Source organism: Phyllostomus hastatus, unplaced genomic scaffold (genome assembly GCF_019186645.2).
Source record: "Phyllostomus hastatus isolate PE091 unplaced genomic scaffold, TTU_PhHast_1.1 phas_contig_348, whole genome shotgun sequence".
Lineage (NCBI taxonomy): Eukaryota > Metazoa > Chordata > Mammalia > Chiroptera > Phyllostomidae > Phyllostomus > Phyllostomus hastatus.
The window spans coordinates 8,598,316-8,625,573 of NW_025333860.1; the positions used below are offsets into that span (position 1 = coordinate 8,598,316).

The 27,258-nt window shown below is 35.4% G+C and overlaps 1 protein-coding gene and 1 non-coding gene across 6 annotated transcripts in view; one reads left to right on the plus strand and one right to left on the minus strand.

The window, feature by feature from the left end:
* Positions 1 to 15,387, plus strand: part of ARHGAP5 (Rho GTPase activating protein 5) — an 84,364-nt gene extending 68,977 nt beyond the window's left edge. For all 5 annotated transcript variants that reach the window (XM_045841080.1, XM_045841077.1, XM_045841076.1 and 2 more), the window contains exons 4-7: positions 3,964 to 4,041; positions 6,185 to 6,316; positions 8,135 to 8,240; positions 11,947 to 15,387. In XM_045841080.1, the coding sequence (XP_045697036.1) occupies positions 3,964 to 4,041; positions 6,185 to 6,316; positions 8,135 to 8,240; positions 11,947 to 12,274 (644 nt within the window). In that variant the 3' untranslated portion in view covers positions 12,275 to 15,387. The remainder of the gene's footprint in view (positions 1 to 3,963; positions 4,042 to 6,184; positions 6,317 to 8,134; positions 8,241 to 11,946) is intronic.
* A 7,735-nt stretch (positions 15,388 to 23,122) lies between these two features.
* LOC123820536 lies at positions 23,123 to 23,331 on the minus strand. Its single transcript, XR_006785993.1, has one exon. It is a non-coding gene; the product is annotated as a small nucleolar RNA U3 (small nucleolar RNA).
* Positions 23,332 to 27,258: the final 3,927 nt, after the last annotated feature.

The window sequence follows — 27,258 nt, forward strand, 5'->3', positions numbered from 1 at the left end:
GTTTGCCTAGCTTGTTTTTTAGATTCAATTGGTGATAGATATGTATTTGTTGTCATTTTATTCATAGTTTTGATCTTCTTTTTCTTAAATAAGTCCCTTTAACATTTCATGTTAAACCATAATATGGTTAAACCATAATGTTTAACCATAATAATGGTTTGGTGATGATGAACTATTTTCATTTTTTTCTTGCCTGAGAAGCTGTTTATCTGCCCTTCAATTCTAAGTGATAGCTTTGCTGTGTAGAGCAATCTTGGCTATAAGTTCCCTGCTTTTCATGACTTGGAGTGAATATTTTTTGCCAGTCTCTTCAAGCCTGCAGAGTTTCTTTGGAGAAATCAGCTGACAGTCTTATAGAAACTCCCTGATAGGTAACTAACTGCTCTTCTCTTGCTGCTTTTAAGATGCTCTCTTTGTCTTTAACCTTTGGCATTTTAGTTATGATGAGTCTTGGAGTGAGCTTCTTTGCATCCATTGTGTTTGGGACTCTCTGTGCTTGTTGGACTTGAATGTGTATTTCCTTCACCAAATTGGGGAAGAGTTCTTTCACTATTTTTTCAAATAGATTTCCAATTTCTTGCTCCTCCTCTTCTCCTGATGTGTATGTTGGACCTCTTGAAGTTGTCCCAGAGGTGCTAATAGTGTGCTCATTTTTTGGAATTCTTTTTTCTTCTTGTTCTAATTGGTTGTTTTTTGCTTCCTTATGTTCCAAATCATTTATGTGATTCTTGGCTTCATCCACTCTCTTGTTGTTTCCCTGTAGATTGTTCTTTATTTCAATTAGTGTGTCCTTCATTTCTGATGAGGCCTTTTTTATGCTGTTGAGGTAATCACTAAGTTCCTTCAGCATCCTTATAACCAGTGTTTTGAACTCCGCATCTGATAGATTGCTTATCACCATTTCATGTAGCTCTTTCTCTAGAGTTTGATCTGTTACTTCATTTGGGCCATGTTTCTTTCTCTCCTCATTTTGGCAGCCTCCGTGTGTGTGTGTGTGTGTGTGTGTGTGTGTGTGTGTGTGTGTGTTTGTATTATGTAGAGCTTCTTTGACTCTATGTCTTGGTAAACTGGGCTAGTGTAGTAGGTGTCCTATAGGGTCCAGTGGCACAACCTTCCCTGTTACTCAAGTTGAGTACTTGAGGTATGCCCTTCTTGTGGGCTAAGTACAGCCGCCTCTTGTAGTTGAGCCTTGGTTGCTGTTGGCAGATCAATGGGAGGGATTTATTCAGGTCAGTCCACTGCAAGGACTAGCTGTGACTACTGACCACCAACCTCCACCCTCAGCTGTGCAGGGGCAGGTCAGTGGTACTCCACTGTGGTCTGTAACTGTCCATTGGGTGCGCTGACCCTGGGGTTTCCCAGGTGGTGCTGGCCAAGGTCAGCCCCAACCTGTGTTTTGCCCAGGGTCATCCTGTCTGAGCTTTAAAGCAATCTGAGGTGGCTGCTACTTGTGCCAGACTTGGAGATTCCCAGGTGAAGCCAAGCTATGAATATAAGCTGTGTGCTGCTAATGCCAAGCCTGAGGCTCATTGGGCCAACTGTTGCTTGTTTGATAGCATGTAGGAAGCTGTGAAGCATGATCCAAGACCAGGCATTTATATGTAAAAGCACCTTGGGTGGGCCATACCATAAGTTGGGTGGGGTGCAGTCTCTGGGGATTTCCAAGGAGAGTCAAACAGTGTTAGCCAGGTTGATGGAGTCACAGATATGGCACGAGCTTACCAGCTCTGTGGGTGGAGGGTTTAGCAAGGGGATAGTGGCCTTTGCTCACTTTGATGCCAGGCACTTCAGTTTCTCCCTGTATACCTTTCAAGTTGGTACCCTGGTGCTAGAACTCAGAGAAAGTAAGCCTGAATAGGTGAGTCCATGTGTGGGTTATTTAAGAGAAACTGCTTGGGGCTCTAGAAGTTTCTTCCACCAACTCAATCCCTGTTAGTTTTTGCAGCCAGAAATTGTGGGGACTTAACATATTTTGCCATGTATAACGCACTTTTTTTTTTTTTGCCCACATTTTTGAGGGGGAAATAAGGGTGCACATTATATGGGTGTAATGAGTATATGCCATGGGGATAGTGGATATAATTTCATATATAATGCGCACAAAAACATGAGGTGCGCATTATACATGGGAGCACTTTATGCGTGGCAAAATACAGCATCTTCTAGTCACTGGAAGCCTGGGCTGAGAGGCCTGGTATGGGCCTGGGACTCCTCACTCCTGAGATATCCCTCCTGAAATTTTATCCTCCACACATAGATGTTGGACCATTCTGTGTCTGCATTTCTCTTACTGATCTAGATGGATGTTGCTTCTTTATTTCTGTAGTTGTCAGACTTCCATTCAACTCAGTTTCTGATGGTCTGAGTGATGGTTATTCTATATTCTAGATGTAATTTTGATGTGGTTGGTTGACATGATGAGCCATGTCTGCCTATGCTGACATCTTTACTGAAAGTTCTCAACACCTTTAATTTAGAAGAGTTCCTGAACATTTGTCTTTCTTGACTTTGAGACTGTTACCATACTTGTAGCTACTAGGTTTAGTATCCATTGATTTTTTTTTTTATCCTTACCATTCTGTGTTTATTGGTTGGCATTTTACTGTATGAATGAACTTTTCTTTCTACCTTGATTTTACTTTGTCTTGTTTCTTCATTATTATATTGGAATTAATGCATTTTTGTTACAAATACCAATAAAACAATGTTCTATCCTTAGAAGTGTATTGTATTTGTTGAGGTAGCATGTCAGTTTGTCTCAATATAGGTGATATTAATTTTGATCAAATGGTCATTTCTGCCAAACTTGTTTGCTGAAGTTAAAAGTTTGGCATGGATTCTTACTATATTCAATGAGTTATTAATCCACTCATATCCTTTTAAGATTTGTCCCCATAAGTCTTTAACCACTTTCCTAACTATCTGGCACAGGATATATCCTGATCTAGCCTTGGAATCTTTGTGTTGGTGACTGTTAATTGTCTTTTCTCATTCAATTTGAGATTTTCTTCTAGGTATGGTGAATGATTTTAGTTTTTTCATTATTATTGTATTCTGGATATTTGGGATATTTTTCTGTGAGTATTTAGATTATATTAAATCTTCTATTTAGTTGGCCTCTCTTGACACTGCACTATCAGGTGAGGAAGGAAGGCTGTCTTGTTATTGTAAGGTGGGGGTAGCATTCCAGACTCTCAACTTGGTCTCCACTGACCTCTTCTGGCACTACTATGGTAGGAGGAGAAAGGGTGCCCTTCCTTTGGGATAGGGTGGAACCTGAGACTCTCTTAGCCCCTGCTGACACTCCAGGATGTGAAGGGGCATCTTAGTTACTGCTGGGCAGAGGCAGAATACTAGTCTCATTGCTTGGTCACCACTGATAAGTGTGAGGAGTGGTGAATCCATGGCATTTGACTGTAGTAGAGTGATTATAATTTTTTTAAATGTTTGTTTTGATTGCTAAATCAAATGTTTGTTGCTGTACCTTTTCTAATTCTTTAGAGAGAGTCAGCTTTTGTTGTTGGTTTTCTGTGTGTTGTTTTGTTGTTATATTTTGCCCGTGCTCATTGGTATTTCTGGGTTGCAGGCTCCTCTCTTGCCAGGTCCAGGATATGTAAGAGGCAAAAAGAAAACCCATGGAAATCACTGTCATTTTGTTCCTCAATATCCAGGATCAATAGCCCGTACCCTTCTCTCCTCCATTCAGGGCCTTTTGCAATTTGTTTTTTTATATATTCTGTTCATTAATTTACTTGTGTTTAGTGGAAGAAATAGGGAGAAATATGTCTTCTCTTATGCATGGAGCTGGATGTCCTAAATGGTTTGAAATTAAAAAAAAGTCTATTAAGAATTTACTTAAAATGGAATGCTCAAAAATACTTAATTCATTAAAATATTCTACTACCTATTTTTGTAAGTCACTAAAATGTCCATAAGGTTATGTATACCTCTTTTTTCTTTTAGGATTATGTACTGAAGGACTCTACCGTGTTAGTGGAAACAAAACTGATCAAGACAATATTCAAAAGCAGTTTGACCAAGGTAAGGTGATAATTATATAAATTAAAATGATTGTTTTATTATTTTCCTTACTTAAATTTCATGTTAGGAAGACTGATTTTCATATGAAAACCTTCTAAGGGTATAGGTGTTGAGAGAGTGGGATTAGAACTGTTTCATAGAAGAGATACCACAGTCAAGCAACAGGAGAACTATAAATCTATTACCAGAATTGAAAACATAGTAAATTCACTTATAACACATTGGCATCTTTGTATGTCACAGAGAGTATTTATTTAAAAATGCAATTTAAGAAATTTTTCCATGACATTTGGCCAACTAATTATTAGGAGTAAAAGCAGTTGAATTCCATATACTAAAGTAAGTTTTACGTAAGAACAAAAGTTTAAATGTAAAAATGAAAGCTATAAGTACTAGGAAGAAAAATGAGTGAATAATTTTTATAGTCTTAGAGTAGGGAAAGCCCAAAACTTGATATCAACCTTGGAAAGTATTGATAAGATGATAAACTGAACTACCTAAAAGTCTAAAAATTCTGTATGAGGCCGTGGGCAAAACATAAAATTACTTAAGAAAGGGTAAATTTGGAGAAAGGTATGAAATGTCTATGCTAGATTAAGGAATTCATATCACAAGATAGGGGCCAACATATATATGAAAATATGTGCTACCTTTATCAGTTATAAAGAAATAAAAATTAAAAAGATTGTATTTGTTTTATTATCACAGTGAAAAAGATTGTTGATATGGTGTAGGCAAGCCAGTATTTTATATACTGTTGGTTGCGTGTGCCTTTTGATTATTTAATTAAGGTTCAGTAGCTTTGTTAGAGATGTTCAATTTGTAAATATTTGTGTCAGAAATCTTTGTGTAAGCATACCAAGATATACTCACAAGGGCATTTATTGCTGGTTTTTTTGTATGTAATGTTTTTAAAAAGGAAGGGGGCTACCCATGTGTTTATGAGTAGAATACTGGATAGCCATGTAAAATAACTTAGATTTTTGCTGAAATGGTAAAATGTCAGTTATTGATTTCTATGTGTTTGCCTTGCTTTGAAAGAATATTGTATATAGCATATTGTTTCATTTTTCAAAAATATTTTGTTAGAAAAACTGTTCAACCTTTATAACATAAAATTAGTGCAGTTTTACTTCCAGTAATAAAGGAAGGGTAGTTAGTAGTCAATGCCAGGTCCTTTTGAATTAGACTTCCTGCTTTTGTTTTCTGATTCTGCCACTTAATTGTCTTTAGTGCTTGAGGAAAGTTAATCTTTCTATATGTCAGCTTTTTCATGTCTAGAATGGGAGTGTTAAGAATAACGAGGAATGATGAGATAATTTATATGAATGGTTTGCCATGTCAGGCACTATATTAAATGTTTGTTGAGTAGCTGTTAGTACAAGTAATGTAATCTTAAGGAAGTAATCTTCAGCACACAAAAGGTTTATCATAGCATCTTTGGTTTTAAATGAAATACATCTAAATGTTTAGTAATAGGATATTATGTAAATTGTTCAATCTGCAGACTATTATGTAGCCTTTAGAGTTATTTATGTAGAGCAAAATGTTAATGAATGGTGATTAAAATTTTTTTTTATTTTTAGAGAGAAGGGAAGTGGGGGAGAAAGAAAGGGAGAGATGTACGAGAGATACATGGATATGTTGCCCCTCACACTCCCCCAGCTGGGGACCTGGCCCACAATCCAGGCATGTGCCCTGGCATGTGCGCCAGTATTGAACTGGCGACTCTGTGGTTTGTAGGCCAGCACCCAGTCCACTGAGCCACATCAGCCAGGGCCATAATTCCTGTCTTTTATCTTTCTGTTTCCTTGTGGCCTCTTTTAAATAGCTTGTGTAAAGAAAATATTTTAAGAGAAGGTAGGTATTAGTACAAGCTAATGTTCTTCAATATACAAATAAGCCTAAAAACATTTTTTATTGTAACAAAAAAATGCTTCTTGCTTGGTCCTCTCTTCCCTTATCTATGTACTTTATCTCTATTAAAACAATGGGGGAGAGATGAATCAGCCTGTAAAGAAAGTAGCTGATGAAAATACTTAAGTATCTTTGGATGTACAAGTACCTGTTTAGTGTACTTCTATAATAACTTAAAGTTTTATTATATAAATTGTAAATTAATATTTTAATTTTTGTCTCACAGATCATAATATCAGTCTAGTATCCATGGAAGTAACAGTAAATGCTGTAGCTGGAGCCCTTAAAGCTTTCTTTGCAGATCTGCCAGATCCTTTAATTCCATATTCTCTTCATCCAGAGCTATTGGAAGCAGCAAGTAAGTATAAGCCACCTTTTTGAGAGGGATGATGGATTTTTTTCATTGATTGCTAAGTGTTAGAATTAGCACTAGAATGTGTAGCTAATAAAAATTTAGCTTACTAGCACCAGTTCTTAAAGGTGCTTTTCTTTATAACATCAAGATATATAAATAAAACATCAAGAATTCCTGGGATTGGCCCCCAGGAATATTTAGTTTTAGTTAGTCTCCCAGGTGACTCACTGTTCCTAGAAGTTTGAAGATCATTGTACTAGAAGTTTGAGTTGTATTTTTAATTTATACGCAGAGGCATTGTAAGAAAATTAAATAAACTTTTCAAATGAATGTGTGTATAATGCACCTCAGTAAAACATTAACCTGTGTATGGCCTGTACACATATGTATTTAAATTTTTTTAGTCAAATTTAACTTCAGCCTCGTGTCTAAAGTCATTTTTTGAAAAGTAAGGCAGGGAAAAAAGATACTTATTTCTGCTTTGGCATCATTCATCCTGATATTTCTGTTAAATACTCATTTGTTACCCGGAAAAATGATACAGAATATCTATTCAAGTATCAAGTAACTTGGTGTTTAATCCACATTATGTTGTCAGTTGGCTAAAATGGGCATTTCTAAGTATTTCTCTTTATTTTGATGACAAGCCTTCAAGCTCTTCAGTGAGACTACTTTCTTGTCACTTTGATTATGTTAAAGTTCTTAGTTAATTTTCTTTTCGTTAAAAACCACAATAAAAAACAGTGTATTGTCAAAAGGTACAGTTTGCCTTATACAGACTTTCATATGTAAACTGGGAAAATGGTTCTAGAGTTTGATAGCTTAGGTTTTCTTAATAAACAGTAGCCTCAGAATTTTCCTGCTTAGGAAATTTTTGAGGACTGATTTGGAAGTAATGTGTGGCAAATCAGATTTCTTAGTACTAGGTGATACTACATGCCTTGAGTTGGTATGCAGATTGGTCTCCTGCAGAGGAACCTGTTACCTTTTGGAAGAATCAAATGCATGAGGAAGAGCAATAAAAGCACTCTGTTGTATCCTATTTACTGCAGAACTACATTTCAGTTATTCTGTTTCATAATTTACATAAATTTGGAGAGTAACTGAGTTAAATGCTTGTCCTGCTTGTGAAGAAAGATTTTCAATAAGCAAAGTGGATTATAAGTAAGTATAGGGTGGTGATTTTAAATCAGGTTTTGGCAAACTAAGGCCTACAGGGCAGATTTAGCCTGCTATCAGTTTTTGGTAGATGTTTGCAAGCTGAGAATGGTTATTACATTTTTAAATGATTAAACAAAACTAAAAGAAAAAATTTTGGTGACACATTAACACTATATAAAATTCAGATTTTAAAAGTTTTATTGCAGCAGAACTACACTCATTTGTTATATATTGTCTGTGGCTCCTTTTGTGCTACCACTGCAGGGTTGAATTGTTGCACCTACAAAACCTAAAGTATTTACTCTCTGGACCATGAATATTAAGAGCCTAACAGTTTTATAAGTAATTAATTGATTCTAAATTAATATATAGTTTATAAATTGCTTGAGCAAATTGCAAATATACTATTTTCTATTTACCACCTCTGAGTCACTTTGCTCTTTAGCTTTATTTGCAAAAAGGCTGTTACAATAGGTGATAGATAGATAATGTGTTTTTATCAGGTTCTTTAGCACATTGTCTTTGTTTTTGCTTACCTATGGTGATATGCTTTGAACACATTCTTGATTGTTTATTTACAATAAGCATAGTAGGAAGCTTTCTCAAATATTTTTAAACATATGAGTTTCACACAAATGCCTTAATACTTTAATTTTACAGAAATCCCAGATAAAACAGAACGTCTTCATGCATTGAAAGAAATCGTTAAGAAGTTTCATCCTGTAAACTATGATGTATTCAGATATATAATAACACATCTGAACAGGTATTTTTATTTTTACAAATAAAATGCAGTACAAGTTCAAATATAATTTTATAAACTGGTAATTATAAAACAAAAAGGGATATAAACTTATTTAAACATGTTTAATTTTAGTTCTCTAAATTATTTTTCCTGGATTTTAAGATAGATTTTTGGGGTTTTTTTAAATCAACTTGTTTAAAGAAAGGTATGTGACTCTTATAAATGTAATGATTATATAAGTAGTGAGTGTGGTGAGTACATTTTTTTTCCTGATTACTCAGACATCACATTTTCTTATAATCACTGTTATTCTTTAACAGTTCTCTTTTATAGAATCTTAGAATTTTAGGTATAGAATGACAATTAACTAAATCAGTCTGTTTGAAGTTGGAAAAATTTAAAGAAGGAAATTTTATGCCTAATTTTACATAATTAATAAATGACACATGACGAGAATCCAAAACTTAAGAGGTTCCATTTGCTTTTTTAATCTCACTGTGTTGCTTTTGTGTAACGCTAATTTTGTTGAGATATTTGACACAGTGAAATTTTTATCAGAAACTTGAGTTCATATTATCCACCATGACTGTTACCTAAGATGCAGGACATTAATCCTATATTAATAGTCTTACATATGTTAAGCTTCAAGTTTATGCTTTTGTCTAAAGATACTCCTCCCAAAGCCATACGTTAAGTGAAAGGCAGTATTGTATAATAGCTTAAATCTCAGACTATGGAATCAGACAGGCTTGGTTTTGAAACATTTTTAGTTCTCTGACCTTGGGCAAATTACTTACCTTGCTAAGTCTTTATTTTCTCAGCTATGAGAAGAATGAGATTCACAAAATTGTTCCTGGGACTGAATATAATCATTAGTATTTGTGTTTGTTTGTTTGTTTGAAAAATCTACTCTTCATATTTTTTACTGACATTTTTATGACCTGAAGTTTGTTGTTTTAACTAATAATGTTAATGCCCAAACCAAGTATATTTCAGGCTTTACCTCTTAGGAGAGAATATTAACCATCACTTAAAGTTTTGTTGCTATCATTATAGAATAAAATTATATTAGCATATCTGATACTTATTCTCTGAAGTCTCTCTCCCCAAGGAAATATCTGTATACACATTATTGTAGTATAATTATGGAATTTCCTGTTTTGAAAATTACCATACAAGCAATTCATGGTAAAACTGAACAGGGTACTATAGGATTCTTTACACAATAAGGAATATAGGGCTGATTTGTGACCATATTATTATCTGGCCTGATCAGAGTGCTGAAATAAGAATTATTCTTCATTAAAAAGTATAGGGGAAAAGGGACAAAGGGAAGAGCATATTGAAAGAATCACAGTGGTAGTCCACCATCAGTATTATTTTACTTACTGTCTTTGGCTCCAGTGATACAGTGACACAGACAAAAGCATAGTTAATTTGTTGCAGAACAGCAAAGAAGGCCTATGTGATTTAAGCAGGGTGAGGGAAGGACAGAGTAAGAGATAAGGTCAGAAAAGGAAGGGGACCCTGCCAGATTATATAGGACAGTACCTCAGCTAGCTTTAGTCCTCATAATGTTTTACTGACAGAAGAATGGTGATTCATGTATGTCTGTCACTTAAGCACACACTGTAAAGTTAACTGACATTTATTCGGAGGAGGCACAAGACTTGCACAATGAAAATAGCATTGCATGTTTGTTACTCTGAATGTTTATGGGGAGCCACTGGAGAGTAGAACAGAGAAATAAATAGATTGTAATAGCTACTCTATGCCAGGTACTCTTGTAAGTGTTGTAGACACAGCAGTGAGTAAAGCAGTCACCTATTCCATGTAACTTACATTCTGGTATAGAATATAAACAAACATATATATAGTGGATGATTGACAAATTACAAAAATTAGTCCATGGAGTTACTTGGTTATAGTCTTTCTCACCCTCCATATTTAGTGAGTTATTGCTTCAGATCAGGGTGTTTTGTTTTTTTTTCTTATAATTATTTTTCCTTTTTGTTTTTCTACCACAGCTTTAGTTGAGGCTTTATCATTTCTCATTTGGGGAACTTGTTTCTTTGTAATTGAGCTCTCTTGCTGCTAATTAATACCCTGTGTACTAAAGAAGAAAAACCAAATTGTATAACCTTAGGTTGGCTTATTTCTTACTTCTTCAGTTACATTTTCTATATTTTTCTCCCATGCACACACCAAGTAAGTGCCACTGTGTATTATTACACTAACAGCAGTCAACCAAAAGATTCAGTCTGTGACTCATCCCTCATAACATCTTAACATGACTGCTTCAGTCTCTCAAAATGCAGTCCTCAAGCCAGCAGCAGCAGCGGCGGCATAGCCTGAGAACTTGTTAGGAATACAAATTATCAGGCCCCTCAAGCAGAGCCTTCAGTTTCTGTTTCAACAAGCCTTCCATGAGGTATCCATATACACTGAAGTTGAGAAAAACCATAGTTGACTGAATTATTCTTACTTCCTACCATTTTTTACCAAAGCTCATCACCCTGGACTCAAATGAAACATCACCTCTTCAAGGAAACCTTCCCTGGCCACCCTCATGTCTAACTGATTGGATACCTTTTCTTTGTACTTTTTGATTCAACAAGTAGACCTGAGGCCCATACTCTTGACATCTTTCAACTTTATAGGAGTTTTCCAAATCTACACTTGCCCGCTGTATAAAAACCTGTGTGGGCTCACTGTATGTTAACAAAAGGTTGATTTTATTCTAAATATTGTACATTAGTATCTCAACAAACAGCCATAACTTTTACCACACAACACATGTTTTTAGGGCACATATTGTACATTAGATGTGCAACTCCTGTGTTGGATTGGGGTTCCTTTGGTTTAAATTTTTTGATGTGCACATTTAAGTATAACGTTTTCCTACTATCTTGAATACTGGGTTGTTTCTTAATGTATAAAATGAGAGGGTTGGATAACATACCTAAGATTCCTTCTCAATTTAATAATTTTGAGTTATAATTCAAGATAATTGCCTCATATTTCTTGCATATTATAGATGATGGTAGAAGTGCTTACATATTTAGAGGACTGGATGCAAATTGGTTAATGTTTATTTATACCTTTATCTCTATATGTTTATATTAAATTATTAATTTTAAGGTGGAATGTTTCTGTGAACTATTAGCTTTCAGATTAAATTTCTAACAATGTACAAGATATTTAATGATTGAAAAGATTGTTTTTTGGAATACTGGCAACTAATTGTTTTGAAAGTTGGAAGTTTCCTGGTAGAAGGATATGTTAAAGCGACTTTTCTCAGAGTTCTGTTTTTCTAAGGTTCAAAGAGATGCATACTATGGTTTGTCTTATCTCTCACAATATTCAAGTAATTTCGATATGCAATTAGAATTTTCTGTTTCTATTGCCAGGAAACTCATCAAAATCTGTTATATGTCTTTATCCTGAGGTAAAGGTTTTTCACATAAATAAGATAGTTTCTGTAAATACATTATAAAACCCCAAGGTACATTTTTAAAGGCCACCTTTGATTCCTATAAGGAATGGATTTTCTTCTGTCTTCTGTTACCAGAATGTAGTTGAACATAGAATGCACAAGAAGAATATTTTAAATTAGAAGTTAAAAGGTAAAAGTAAATCATCTGAGATCAATTTCAGCTCTAGGATTTTTTAATTGTAATGAGTTTTGATTGATTTTCTAATTGTTTTTTTCCTATTATAATTTCAGGGTTAGCCAACAAAATAAAGTCAACCTAATGACAGCAGACAACTTATCCATTTGTTTCTGGCCAACCTTGATGAGACCTGATTTTGAAAAACGAGAATTTCTGTCAACCACTAAGATCCATCAATCTGTTGTTGAAACATTCATTCAACAGTGTCAGTTTTTCTTTTACAATGGAGAAATTGTAGAAATTGTGAATACTGTGGCTCCTCCACCACCTTCAAACCCAGGACAGTTGGTGGAGCCAATGGTACCGCTTCAGTTACCACCACCACTGCAACCTCAATTAATACAACCACAGTTACAGACGGATCCTCTTGGTATTATATGAGTAGGAAGTGATTGCAGACAGCCTGAAAATGGACAAAAAGCAAATCTAGACATGCATGTTTCAGGGTTCAGTAGTATACTTCATGTTTCTTACAGATAATTCACATTCAAAATGATGAGACATTTTCTCTTTGAACTGTATGGTATTCCTTATTCATTTAAATTACAAATCTAAGACCATGTGGTAAGCATGACTGGAGAGGTTTAACTTTTATAAACAAAAATAGATATAAAATACAAAACTGCTGTTGCATGCAACCTTATTGCAATCAGTATATCATTCCTGTGGCATTTTCTGTCACATTATATTGTGAATAAAATTTTTCTATAGAAATTAAATGATTTAAAAACTCACATATATGAAACATTTAATGCTTTTCAGCCTGCTTTATGGCTGGTTTTGTTATTTGATGTGCTAATCTGGGCAACCTAATTTTCATTTTAGCAGTCTATGTAGATAATTAAAAGCCCAGTTAAGTATTTTATAATTTCAGGCTACTTATGCCATGCTCGGGATGTTGTTTGAAAGAAAGAAAAATACACTCAACATTTCTGCACCTTCATCTTCACTACTAAGTCAACCTGTGGATGATATGATGAGGGGTAAAAGAATATATTTCTTGTACACACATACAAAGGACACACTTGTGGCTAAAGTGAGTTGATAATGTTGTGCAAAGGATAATTGTCACCAACTCATTTCTTTATGGTCCATAATAAAATAAACATCTTGTATACTGTTAATTCTATAAACAGGTGCATGTTCAAAAGATCTATGATGGTCTTATAATCTCAATCTAATATATTTTAGATATTTTAATTTTTTTCCTTCTTGGGAAATACATTTAGTATAGTGTAGAAAATACTTCATGACATTTTCATATAAGGTTATATAACTTTTCATACATAAACAAAATTTGTTGTAGAAAATTCTTTAAACCAAACATTTTAATCTAGGACTTTGGTTTAATCTGTTCCTTGAATATATTTTTATGTGGCCCTTAAAAACATCCAAAAATCCATTGCTAATAATAGCAATAAAAAAATACTTTGGGTACTGACAGCCTCTTTGGAGTGTGTGTATATATATAATTGCAAACTTGTATTCTTACTCTTTCCTGTGACATGTTGTACTAAAATCTTAAGTGGCTTTTGCACCATTTTTAAACCAGTTTTTTCCTTTGATGTTGGTACCAGATTTGCTATAAGTGACTGCTGCTTATGGAGTTAAACATTTTGTTAGTGAAGCTGCACCAGAACACTAAATTATGGTTAAAATATTCAGAATAGGTGGCATAGGTAAATTTTTAGGCTTTATTCAAAATTTGTCCATTATCAAACCATGCCTTTTTTTTCTGGAAAGGAAAAAAAAGGATCTGTTTTTTATTGCTAGGTGATACTTTGTGTAGTGAAGAGAAAATTCTTTGGTCCATGTTGTAATCTACATTCATACTGCAATTTTAAGGTTGTCTTATGTGTATTATAGTAAATAGATGATTTTGAGATTCCAGGCTCCTAAGAGTTTGATTTGCTCCATTTTTTTTTCCTAAAATAAATGTTGTCTTTCCCAGCTGTTACATTCTAGGTATTGTACTTCTGATTTTAACTTCATAATCAAGATGTCAACATGAATGAGGCTGCTGTTGAAGTACATGTATATTATAAATTATCTTATTTGTGTTATACTCCTACATGTTATTATCTTTTCTAAGAAAACAAAGTCCCTATTATTCCTATTGCAAAGCACACAGGAATTAAGAAAGTACAGTAATTTTTAAAAAAGAAAAATCCGGTAAATGTAGTATTCTTAACTTGTTCTATATTACTTATACCTGTTGTCTATATAGCTTTAATTTATAGCTGTCAGTTTAACATTGGCATGTTTGGCAAAGAAAATTAAACTTTAAGAGTTTTATAAACTGTTTCTAGGTTGCTAAAGAATTTATTTTTCTACTATATATGGTATAGACAAAGCTCAAAACTATGTACAGGAAAATAGCCTGACTGTTTCTTTGGAAGTAGGCTGAAAAGAGAATTTTCAGAACTGTTTGTGTCTTCAGTTCACTCGCTCATAACTTTGCTATTGTAATATGCGAATCCCAATTTATTTAAGCTATTCTCTTTTATACTGTGTTAATTTAACTTTCATGTGCATTTGGTATCGTTTTTGTTATTAAAACTAGCATTTATCATTTTCTACATTAACTACCTTAAACCTTCCCTAAAACTTATCTCCACTTTTCTATGCATTCTCTAATTGATTTGAAAATCTTCATAGTGAGTCATTTAAAAATCTACATTTGGTTCACCTAACCAATAGGTTACAGTTAATTGAAAATTAAAGTGTGGTTTAAAGCTCAGTCTGTTACACTGAATTGATTGTGTTTGCTTTGCCAAGGGTTTAGATATATTTTTAAATATTAGAAAAATAAATTCTAAGAATAGAATAATATAATTAAACTTTTTCTGGTAAGTTACTGGAAGATTTCATCATTTAGGGACATACATGTGAGACTTCTTAAAGGATGAAAAGTATATTAGATAGTCTCATAATTATGGGTAAACATTAAGGCATTATATTTTACAATTTTAAATAAAATTCCATCTACATACATGTTGCCATTGTTTCATTTAAGTTTGCAGTTATTACAACAATATTATACTTAACAGTATCTAGATTAGCAATGTGAAGAAGCATAGTACTCAGTTTCAAATTTTCATTAGATTTATTGGAAGTCAAATTGTTTTCAATAAACAGGATATATAATTAATTTTAGAACAAAATTTCAGGTACAATATATTTCTATTTGAAATATTTGTTAGTAGTGCTTTTTTCTCCCCTAACATTTACAATGTAAATACTGTAGGTAATAGCAAGCTAACTTAGCTGAACAGCAGCATTTATTTTCCGTACTGTTTGTAAATAATGTAGACATTTTCTTTGAGGTACTGGAGTTTAATTTCTAATATCTCCTAGATCTAAACAAAAGGGAACAATTGGAATAAGAACTTAGGCCTTAGCTTTACATGGTGATTTTTTAGTTTTTTTATACAGTAATAATTGTGATGCTATTTGTCAACTGGATACAAATATATAAATTTTGAAAGTCAAAAGTGCTTTGTTTTTTGTTTATGATTAATATCATTTTGTGCTTTACCCACAGGATGCTTCAGTAAATTAAATATTAGTGAAGCTTCTTCTGTATAAAGAACGCTATGAATAAAGTATTAAGAAGCTGTGCAGTTCTAAGTGTTAGTTGCCTGTGATTTTACCATTTCATTGGTAAAAATCAACTAATTTTTTGTGCATAAAATAGGAAAATAAAAATAATTTCAGTTGATGTCAGTACGATGAAAGTTTTATTAGGGAGGTGTATTACTGAGCTTTTACGGTACCATGACAGGAGATTGAAAATTCAGTCTGGATGTATACATACAGATGAGAATTCATTTTTTTAAATGTTGAGGAAAAAACAAAGTTGCCCATTTTTTAAGACTCAAATGTTACCTGGATTTGGATTTTAAGCTATAGCTAGACATTCTTTTGAACCACAAGATATATTTTGAAGCCTGTTTTAGTTTATAGCAGAGCTGCTTATATCGAAGAAGTTATTTTTGTTTTCATGATTTATGAATATTAAGCCAAACTTTATGGGCATATGTTGTCAGATTCTATGGATCTAGTGAGGTCTGTTCAACTTGAAATTTTATATATGCTTATCGTGAATTTAATCGTTTTAACTAAGTACCTTAATTCTTAGGCTGAACAATTTCTGACTTGTTTGAATACTTACAGGATGTGTTTAATATTACATTGTATTTGAACTCCTGAAGTTCTCATTAGCCTTTTCAAGTTGAACAAATGTCTGAAAATAAAATTTTCTAGATTTAATAAGGGAAGGAACTACTCTTCAAAATTGATTTCTTATGGTAAGTGACATCTGTGTGTAGTTGGGAAGGCTGTGCAAGCATTACTAGCTCGTATCCAATATCCAGTTACTGGATAACTATTGGATATGAGATACTAATGTGATATCTCATAATGTGATAATGGGTTATTAATGGGGGTCCAAGTACCTTGAGCTCTTTAAAGCAGTTACCTACTAATTAATGAACTTTGGGAATATTTACTAGTTAGTTGGATCTCATCATCCTATGAGTGTGATTGCATTTTCCCTCGTGATGTTAGTTTTATCTCCTAGGGGTGGAGGAATCCATAGTTCTCACATTGTTCAAATCTTAAAGTGTTTAATTAGTCCTATATAAATTTTGTAGGCAGTAGCAATAATTTGGAAAAGCTTAAAGGTAGTCAAAATTTCAGTTATTAGTAAGTTTAAAATACAAAGTATAAGCCTTGGAATTACCACAGTTCTGGCAGTTCTGGTTTAGTCATTTTCACCATAGTAAGGAGTGCTAAGTCTTGTAATATGTGAACTTTGAGTACTTGTCGAGGCATTTGTAGTTAAGAAACAATTTAATATTTGTTTATTCCTACAGTGCAGATTTTCTATCAGTTTTATTTGCCTCAAGTAGTAAAATTGTTACAAACAAATTGATAATGGCTTTCCTGTTCTAATGGTTTGCCTGATTTTTAGTTAAAAATTTATTAATGTTACAGCCTATTTACTAAAATTTATTTCTGCTTTGCATTAAATGTTATTTAATGTAAGTGATGTAGTTTTAGCAATTAATCTACTTTTCATCTCTTTATTAATTCATCTGAATTAGTTTTATTTATGTATCTGCTCACCAGATCATCTTCTTGTGACCTTTAACAGTATTTTGTCCTAATCAATCATTTAGTATTTTTAGAGCTTGGCAGTTTTTAAAATATCTTATACCAGTTTTAGATTTGGAGTTCTTAGTTTCCCTTTTCCTTAAATTCTTTTATTTCATTTTATTGAAATAAATGTCTTGGTAGCTGTTCAGTGAAGCCAACATATATTTAATACCCTAAAGCACATTATCCCTACCTTTAGTATTTTTGTAGGACTTGAGTTATTTTAAATGTGTCACTCAAAAGGTTTTTTTTTTTAAATCTGGGTATCTGAGAGAATATCATCTTAAGATACCCTCCCAGATTTACTTCTTGGAAATTTCATTTCCAGATTGTTCATCTTTGTTGACACTTGGTTTATATGAAGAAACCACTACCATCAGTGTGCTTTTAAAATGAAAACTAAAATCTAGTTCTTTAATTACAAAATAATTGGCTGATTCCTGGCTTAGACAGTTCATAAAATTAAATTTTCCAAGTTTTGTCCATGTGAAATAATTTATGATACATTAACTCAAAATAAGATAGGTAAAAGTAAAATTTTACAAAGGATGCTGATAGTTGCCATTTTTACCACTTTTTTTCCTACAGAAAATCATCTCTTTTAGTTGTAGGTAATGATTAAATGCAGAGAGCTACATTAGTTAATAGTTTTAAAAGATCCTAGTACTTTAAAACATTGCATTTGGTAGATAGGACTGATGTATACATCAGAACAAAATTGCTTTCACAATCTTGTATTCTTAAGGATGATTTAAAGTACTGTATTTTGCCGTGTGTAATGTGCACTTTTTTGCCCAGATTTTTGAGGGAAGTGTAAGGGTGTGCATTTTACATGGGTAGTACTAATTCTATATCTACATAAATGTTTTTAATTCTTTCATATATGCTAATGCATTAAAAGTGTAACTGTACAAAGCAATACTGAAACCCATATGCAAAATAATACCCTGAAGTATGATAATCAGTTTTATGTATAAAAAAATTGAATTAAAAAATGAACATGAAGGATATTTTTTCTGAAATTTTGGGGCAAAAACCTGGGTTTGCATTATACATGGGAGTACATTATACATGGCAAAAAGCAGTAATGTTCTTCAGGACCATAATTCTGTTTCCACATACTACATGTTAATCATCAGTGTAGTAAATAAATGAATTGTCACAGATTAATAAAGTGATTAATATTTTTAAACTAGCCCTAAAATATCAAAATCATGTTCATAATGGATTTAGAAGAATGTGACCATTATTTAATGGATGGTCTCTTCAAAGTGTTGTAGGTCTCTGCCTTTGAAATCTTTTTGACTGTTTTTAGAGTATTTAAGTGCTTATATGAGGCAAATCTTGACAAATTCAGTCTTCACTGTAAACAAGTTCTTTTAGCTAATAATAACCTTAGAAGTTTTAAGAATGTGCAGGCTTTTGTGTGTTTTTCTGTTTATAGCAGTGGTTCTCAAACATCAGGATCACTTTTGGAAACTTTTTAAGAATCAAGCTCTCCAGCCCTGGCTGGGTGGGTCAGTTGGTTGAAGCATCTTCCTGTACACCAAAAAAATTGTGGGTTTGATCCGCATTTGGGAGACAACTGATTGATGTTTCAGTGTTTCTCGCCCTCTCTCTCTCTCTAAACTAATAAACATACCCATGGGTTAGGATTTAAAAGAAGAAAAAAACAATTGGTCTATACAGAAGCCGTTAACTATAAAAATTTCTGCTGAGATGCAAGAATAACAGATTTAGTCCCAGTTATGTGCTTATACATTGCATGAGTTTCTGAATGAAATTGTTCAGTGGTAAGTGTTACATACAAACCTTGGCATCCAAATTTAAACTTTCAACTATGTCAATATGTAGACTTTATAGTTACTAAGCAATTTTATAAAAATTGAAATTAGGTTATTTTCATGGCAGAGATTGAGGTATGTTAGTAAGGCAGTTTTTCATATCTTCTACAAAACTTAACTGTTTATAATGCCTTCTCCCCCTTAACTGATTAAAAGGGGTCTACTAAAGAAACAGAAGGGAAAGTGATAATAAAAGGAATAGGGAAGGAACTGGAGGAGGAGAGTAATTTTTATTATAAAAATGTTTTTAGTATTCTAATGTAACTTTGGACATCCTGGGTTTTCCCAAGTTACCATTTTTCATTTTTCTACCACTTAAATATTTGCCATACAAACATGGAGGTTCAGTTTTCATAGGTGTAGGTCATACCATAGAGCAACACAAAAATAACTTTAAAAAGCCTTATTTTAAAAGGCACCAATGTGACACAGAAATGAGATCTAAAACAGACTCGGTTTCATGAAAGGCAGAACTATTAAGCGGTTAGTGGAAGATCAGAAAACTTCCTCTGATTTTCTTTGCAGAAACTGGGCTCAGTCTGGTAATCTGGATTTAGTCCAGGCAGAGGGCCAGGTTAAGAGAAATAGAAGTCAGCTGTGCTTTTGATGATTGATTAGGGTCAGAGTGACAAATACGGCCTTGTGAAAGTCCCTGAGAAAATAACCAGTCTGTCAAATACTTATTAAATGTTGCCTAACAGAGAAAAAGGGGACCCTCTAAAGAGGAAGGAATTGGAGCCTCCAGCTTTTTTATACACAATATCCACATAAAAATTAACTATATGAAGCAATAATCAGATGACAATGGAAGGAAGTTGACAATGGAGGGATGACAAAGTATAGTTGATTCAGTGATCCAGATCTAAATTGTGGAGTTAGGCAATGACTCTTAAATTATCCTGATTAATGTGGGGGGGGGGGGGAATGACTGAAAAGGTTGACAAATGGATGAGTAAAGTTTTTGAATAAAAATTTTTATTGTTTTAAAAGGACATTCTAGAACCGAAAAAAAGCCACAATAATTCCCTAGGCCTTGGCCATGTAGCCTGGTTGTTTAGAGTGACATCCTGATAAACCAAGGTTGCAGGTTTGAACCCTTGTCAGGGCACATAGGGGAATCAACCAGTGAATGCATAAATAAGTGGAACAACAAAATCAATGTCTCCCTCTCTGTTTTCTTGTTTATAAAATCAATAAATTTTTAAAACTCCCTAGAAGAGGGAACAGATTGTACCAGAAAACTGAACTGGAAGACAAGATGGTTAGCACATAATAACAATGAAACGGTATGTCTAAAACGTCTTTCAACATATAATTTGGAGTCAGAGAAAATGGAGCAGGAACTGTTTGGAAATTAATGGCCAGCAAGTTTCCAAAATTGGTAAGAGCCCACAGACTAAAGCTCAGGCAATTTCAGAGCTAAATGTTAAAAACTACACTTTATGTGCCCATGGCAAAAATGCTGAAAATCGAAGACGGAAAAGACATCGCTTTTTAAAATAAATTTTATTAACTATGCTATTACAGTTGTCCCATTCCCCCCCACCCTTATTCCCCTCCGCTCTGCACACACCCTCCCAGCTGCATTCCCTCCCTTTAGTTGATGTCCGTGGGTCATACAAGTTCCTTAGCTTCTATATTATACTATTTTTAACCCCCCTGCCTATTTTCTACCTACCATTTATGCTACTTATTCCTTGTACCTTTTCCCCCTCTCCCCCTCCCACTCCCCTGCTGATAACCCTCCATGTCATCTCCATTTCTGTGATTTTGTTCCTGTTCTAGTTTTTATTTTTAGGGTCAGTTGTTGATAGTTGTGAGTTTTGTTGTCATTTTACTGTTCATATTATTGATCTTATTTTTCTTAGATGAGTCCCTTTTACATTTCATGTAATAAGGGCTTACTGATAATGAACTCCTTTAACTTGATCTTATCTGGGAAGCATTTTATCTGCCCTTCCATTCTAAATGATAGCTTTGCTGGATAGAGTCTTCTTGGATATAGGTCCTTGCTTTTCATGACTTGGAATACTTCTTTTCAGCTTCTTGCCTACAAGGTTTCTTTTGAGAAGTCAGCTGTTAGTTTTATGGGAACTTCTTTGTAGGTAACTCCTAAGTTGTCCTGGAGGTTCCTAAGCCTCTCCTAATTCTTTTGAATTTTTGTTCCTTCATTCAGTTCTGGTTGAATGTTTCTTCCTTCTGCTCCAAAATATTGATTTGAGTCCTGGTTTCCTTCCATCACTGTTAGTTCTCTGTACCTTTTCCTTTATTTTACTTTTCATAGCCTTCATTTTTTCCTCTATTTTGTATCCATACTCAACCATTTCTGTGAGCATCCTGATTACCAGGATGTGCATTTGATAGGTTGGATACCTCTTTGTTGCTTAGTTTTTCTAGAGCTTTGATCTGTCATGTGGGCCATTTTTTTTTCCTCTCGGTGAGCCTGTTATGTCATAAGTGGCAGAGCCTTAGGTGTTTACCAGGATGGGGCAACCCACCTGGCTGCATTGTGATGCTATCAGTGGGAGAGGAGTCTGAGAGGGAACAATGCCACTTGCTCCGCTCTCTGCCAGCTTTCAGTTACTTCTGCAGCTACCCACAAGCAAATTGGGCCCTTCTGGTGCTGATTCTCAGGTGGGTGGGTTTGTGTACATTCTAGGACCCTGTGTTACAGACCCTGTGGGTCTCTAACAAACTATGAGGCTGGGAGTTTCAACGCCACAAACTTAACAGATTTTTTCAGTCAGAGGTTTGAGGCTTTATTTTCCCACGCTGAGACCCTGGGTTTCACAGTCTGTCTCACTCTCAGTTGTTCCTCCCACTTCGTCTGCATGCAAATGTGGGACCCATTGCTCTGCCAGCCTTGCCCTCTCCACAGCCGCCACCTCACCTGCTGCACCAGCTGCTGCCTTGCTGTGAGTCCTCCCCTGGCTGCCCATCTCCACCCCTCCCACCACTCTGGATGAATGTTTGTTCTTTAACTCCTGATTGTCAGACTTCCATACAGTTTGTTTTTCTGGCAGTTCTGGTGTTTTTTTGTTTTTAAATTTGTTATCCCTTTGGTTGTGCAAGGAGGCACAGTGTCTACCTATGCCTCCGTCTTGGTTGGAAGTCAGGCACATTACTTTCAGTTGAGCACCAATAAGACTAAAGTCGCCTCGATAGAAGTGATCAAGGACAGAAGACTGATGGAATGACATCTTCAAAGTGCTGAAGTGGGGGAAAATGCAAATGAAAAGGTTCTGGTGGTATAAAGATGGCTCCAGACAAAAGCTAAGGTACTTGGTCACCAGCAGGCCTTCAGTAAATATTGTAAACACTAAGGAATGCTGAAGTGGTTCTCAGACAATTTAACTACTGTGGTCATTGAGAGTTCCAACAGTTTCATTCCTGAGGGACTCTGAGCATTAAATCTTAAGTTCCCTCTAAGATCCGTAAGATTTGGAGTTTTGAATATCTCAGGTAAAAGCAAGTAGTGTAGTGGTCCCCAACATTTTTGGCATCAGGCTGGTGTCAAAGAAGATGATTTTTCCACAGACGGGTTGGGGCGGGTGGCTTTGTGAAGATTCAAGCACATTACATTTACTGTTCACTTTATTTCTATTACTGCATTGTAATACCTAATGAAACAATGATACAGCTCACCATAATGCAGATTCAGTGGGAGCCCTGAGCTTGTTTCCCTGTAACTACACGGTCCCATCTAGGGGTGATGGGAGACAGCGACAGCAAGAAGTGTGTTGCTTATGTCCAATCTACTTGGTAATCTCATTTTGGTTGCTGTCACTGCAGAAAACTCTTCTTCACAAAAGATAGGATGTTGGAAATGGAAGTAGGCTTTTCACTGCTTTTGTGGCAGTCTTAGGATATTCCACCTTTAATCTAAAATGTAGGGAGATTTGAAGTTGTCTCAAACATAATTTTAGGCCACTGTCATTTGCAAGCTCAACAGTTGATCCTCTTCTAGCACGGACAAAGTTGATTCACCTGGCTTATTCACAAATGGGTCACAGATCCATTCCTTTCCAATTCAATGGTCTTTTGTGTTTGGGCAGTAATGCTCAAACTCTTGAAAGCTGAGATAGATGATCATGCACCAGCAGGGAGAAACAGCCTTGGTTCAGTGCCTTTCAAAATCTTTGCTAATGTATGAAACAGGTAAAAAATCCCAGTGTTCACTTGTCACCCCCATATTTCCAGTTTGGCTTTAAATACAGCCCCTTGATCTGCCAACTTGAGCACAGTTGTCATTCTCCCAGGAGATGACAGATTGAGTTCATTGATCAGGTTGAGTCACACAAGTAAGTTTTGTGACCCATCCTATATCACTGAAATGTGCTGCCAGTAACAAACTATAGTAACAAACTATATTTTCTAGTAACAAACTATTTTCTAGTAACAAACTATAGAAATGATCCCTGAAAGTATAGTCTTTGGTGACATTTTCTAAAAGAAATGTCTGGAACAGCTCTTATAACTCAAAAACTCTGGCCAGTGATCTGTCTTTAGAAAGTCACCTCACTTCTGACTGTGTGCTCAGAGAAGTATGTGCTCTGTCCATTTCACAGAGCTGTGCACAAATGTGAATTAAGGGCATGTACTTTAATGTGGTTGATAACTTTAATCACATCCTACAAAACATTAAGTTCAGGTGACATTTTTTTGGCTAGCCAATGTTTCTCTATGGATAACACAGTATAGACTCACATTCAGAAGCGACCTCTTTGACCTGAGTAGTGAAACCAGAAAGCCATCCAGTCATGGCAGCCACTCCATCCATGCATATACCAACACAAAATGACTGATTCAGTTTTCCTGATATGTAATCATTCCAAGACTTGAATAGTTCAACTGTGGCATTGGTAACAAAAGTGCATGTAACATATCTTCATGCTCATCCTCCTGAAAAATATATCACACAAAAACAAGCATTTTTGCCTTTTCCTTGTCAACATCGGTAGACTCATCAACCTGGATTGTGTATCATAGTAATTTATAACTCCTCTAACAATTGTGCTACAATATCCTTTGCTATTCATTAGTTCATGTAGTTATGGTGCTAGCTGAAAAAGGAATGCATGCCACCTTTTGAACTGCAGCCTCCTGAAAGTTCACAACAAATGTCCTTAGCAACAGTCAGTATCAACTCTTCACCAACAGTAAAGGGCTTTTTAGCTTTAGCAATGCTACTAGCCACTAAGAATGATGCTCTCAGTGCAGACACATTTGATGAAGTGGTGGCCTTCAGTAATTGCTTCTGTTCTTGGTCACTTTTTTTTTTAACTCCAAAGGTCTATATATTTTTTAAAGATGTTATTTATTTATTTTTAGAGAGGGAAGGGAGGGAGAGAGAGAGAAACATCAATGTGCGGTTGCTGGGGGTTATGGCCTGCAATCCAGGCATGTACCCTGTCTGAGAATTGAACCTGTGACACTGGTTTGCAGCCCGCGCTCAATCCACTGAGCTACGACAGCCAGGGCTAAAAGGTCTATATTTTAATGCAGGATGCATGGTCTCCATGAGGTGAAGCAGTTTTGAAGTTTCATGGCTTCATTGGTTAGATGGTCACCACATATTACAAAAAGCAGGCTTGGAGAATGTGAATCACCTCTTGAAGTGAACCCGTAACTTAAAGTCAGAGTCTTGGTATTTTCTTTTAAATGCAGCTTTTTGTTTGCAGTCTTAGAGTCTTCTACTGTCGTATCATTGGGGCTTTCCCCCTTTTCCAAGAAGCTCTCCAGTGACGCTTGTTTTTTACTCATTTTGGCTAGGGTTAGTTTGTGGGCTTACTGAAACTGTGACTTAGACAAGGGCACAGTGCGGGAAAGAAGTGTGGACAGAAATGGTAAATAAAGGGTGGGTCACATGTGGGCTAACATAAGTGTCAAATTCTGACTTAAAGCCTACGAACAGACACAGCTGCACAATTGAAGTACATCAACTCACTTGCCACTATGAAGCCTGCCACCAGATGCAGCTTAATTGTCACCACTCACTGATAGAGTTTTGATATGAATATGCAAGCAATTGATTTATTATGGTCTCTGTGCAGTCAAACCTCTCTGCTATTTACAGCCACTCCCCAGTGCTAGCGTGAGATAGCATCACCACCTGAGCTCTACCTCAGATATCAGGCATTAGATTTTCACTGGGGGTCACCACCTAGATCCCTCACATGCGCAGTTCACAGTAGGGTTCGTGCTCCTATGAGTATCTAACATTGCCAGTGATCTGACAGGAGGCGGAGCTCAGGGGTAATGCGAGAGATGGGGAGGGGCCATAAATACAGATGAAACTTCACTCGCTCACTTGCCGCTCACCTCCTGCTGTGCAGCTTTGTTCCTAATAGGCCACCGTCAGATACGGGTCCATGGCCCAGGAGCTCGGGATCACTGAAGTAGAGGCTGTGAGATCATTGTTGAGACTAGCCTGCCTCTTCCAGCAGCTCTGGTTGAAACAGTCAAGTCACCTATAGGCTACTGTGGAAAGTAAAGTTGAAAACGTAATGGCTAAGGTGGATAAAGTAGGAAAGACTTCACTTACCAGTCAGTATTCAGGTTCCTTTGAAGAATTCATCTACAAGAGAAACTGTATGTGTAATAATGTGAACAGGCCTTAATCTGGAAAGACACATTTGTACATCAGAGAATTAGTACTGGAGAGAAACAATATAACTTGAAAATTCATTCAAGCTCCACCTTAGTGAATATCTGCATTTAAGAGAGAAATCTTATTCATGCATCAGGTGTGGGGAGGCATTCACCAAAAGATCACTTATCCTTGTACACTGTAATGCTCACACTGGAGAGAGACCTGTAGCTGTACTGAATTTGAAAAGGCTTTCACCTCTAAGTTAGTATTGATTGAGGTTCAGAATATTCACACAGCAAGAAGCCATTTGAATGCAGTGCCCATGGATAAGCCTTCACCCAAAAGTTTCAACTCAGCGGACACCAGAATTTCATACTGAAGAGAAAGTGTTAAAGGCCATCAACCATAGGTCAAACTTGCTTATTGAATGGTAGTCAGCCTCCAAGATGGCCCCCAATGGTACTGGCTCCAGGTATTCACATTTTTTGCGTGGTCTACTTCATTTTTACCAAGATTGGTCTTGTATGACCAACTGCAAACAGCAGAAGTGATGGTATGTTAGATCCAAGACTAAATTATAAGACTGGTTTTTCCTTTTGGGCATCCACTATATCTATGATCTCTTGCTCTGAGGGAAGCAAATTTTCATACTGTGAATGGCCCTATGGAAAGTCTCACATGGGTGAGGAACTGAAGTCTGATTAGCAACAGAGGAACTAAGGTCTACCAATAATTATTTGAATGAGCATGGAAGCTGCTTCATCTTCCCCAGCTGGCACCTTGAATGAAAAAACACCAGAGAACCTGAACCAGCCTACATACCCAGCTAAGCTATTCCCAGATTCTTATCCCTCAGAAATGTGATAAGCGTTTTTTTCATCTGCTGGGTTTGAGGGTAATTTATGCAGCAATAAATAACAAGTACAATTGCACATTATAGTTTATAATGGGGAGGTACTTCGTGAATGTGTACACTTCCAAGTCACAACTCCAAGTGTATCAGAATATTCACAGTGAAACGGAAACCATACATATGTACTGAGTAGGAAAACACAAGTGCTAGATTCAATCTCCATATACAGGGTCCAGCAGAAGCAAGACCTGCTTGAATGTGGTTGGTAGGGTAATAATATGGGTGTAATAATTTATAGTTTTAATTTGAAACATTTCACCTAAAAGTGTCATATGGTTTGCTTGAGTGTGATATTATTATGTTACAGAATTACATGCTTATGATTTGATAATAAAAGACTGTAATAAAAAGGGGGCATTATTTGTGCTGCACCCTATATATCAGAAAACTCACTGGAGTGAAAAACTATTTGTATTATTTTGCATGTAGGTGTCTAGATCTCCCAACATCATTTGTTGAAGAGGCTATTTTCACTCTATTTTTATGCTTCTGTGCCCTTTGTCAAATATTAATTGACTGTAGAGACTTGGGTTTATTTCTGGGCTCTCTATTCTGTTCCATTGATCTATGTGTCTGTTCTTATGCCAGTACCCAACTGTTTTGATTACAGTGGCCTTGTAATATAGTTTGATGGCAGGAATTCTGATCCCTCCTACTTTGTTCTTCTTTCTCAAAATTGCTGTGGCTATTCGGGGTCATTTATATTTCCATATACATTTTTGAAATGTTTGTTCTAAATCTGTGAAATATGTCATTGATGTTTTACTAGGGATTGCATTGAATCTATAAATTGTTTTGGGTAGTATGTACATTTTGATGGTGTTAATTCTTCCCATCCATGAACATGGTACATGCT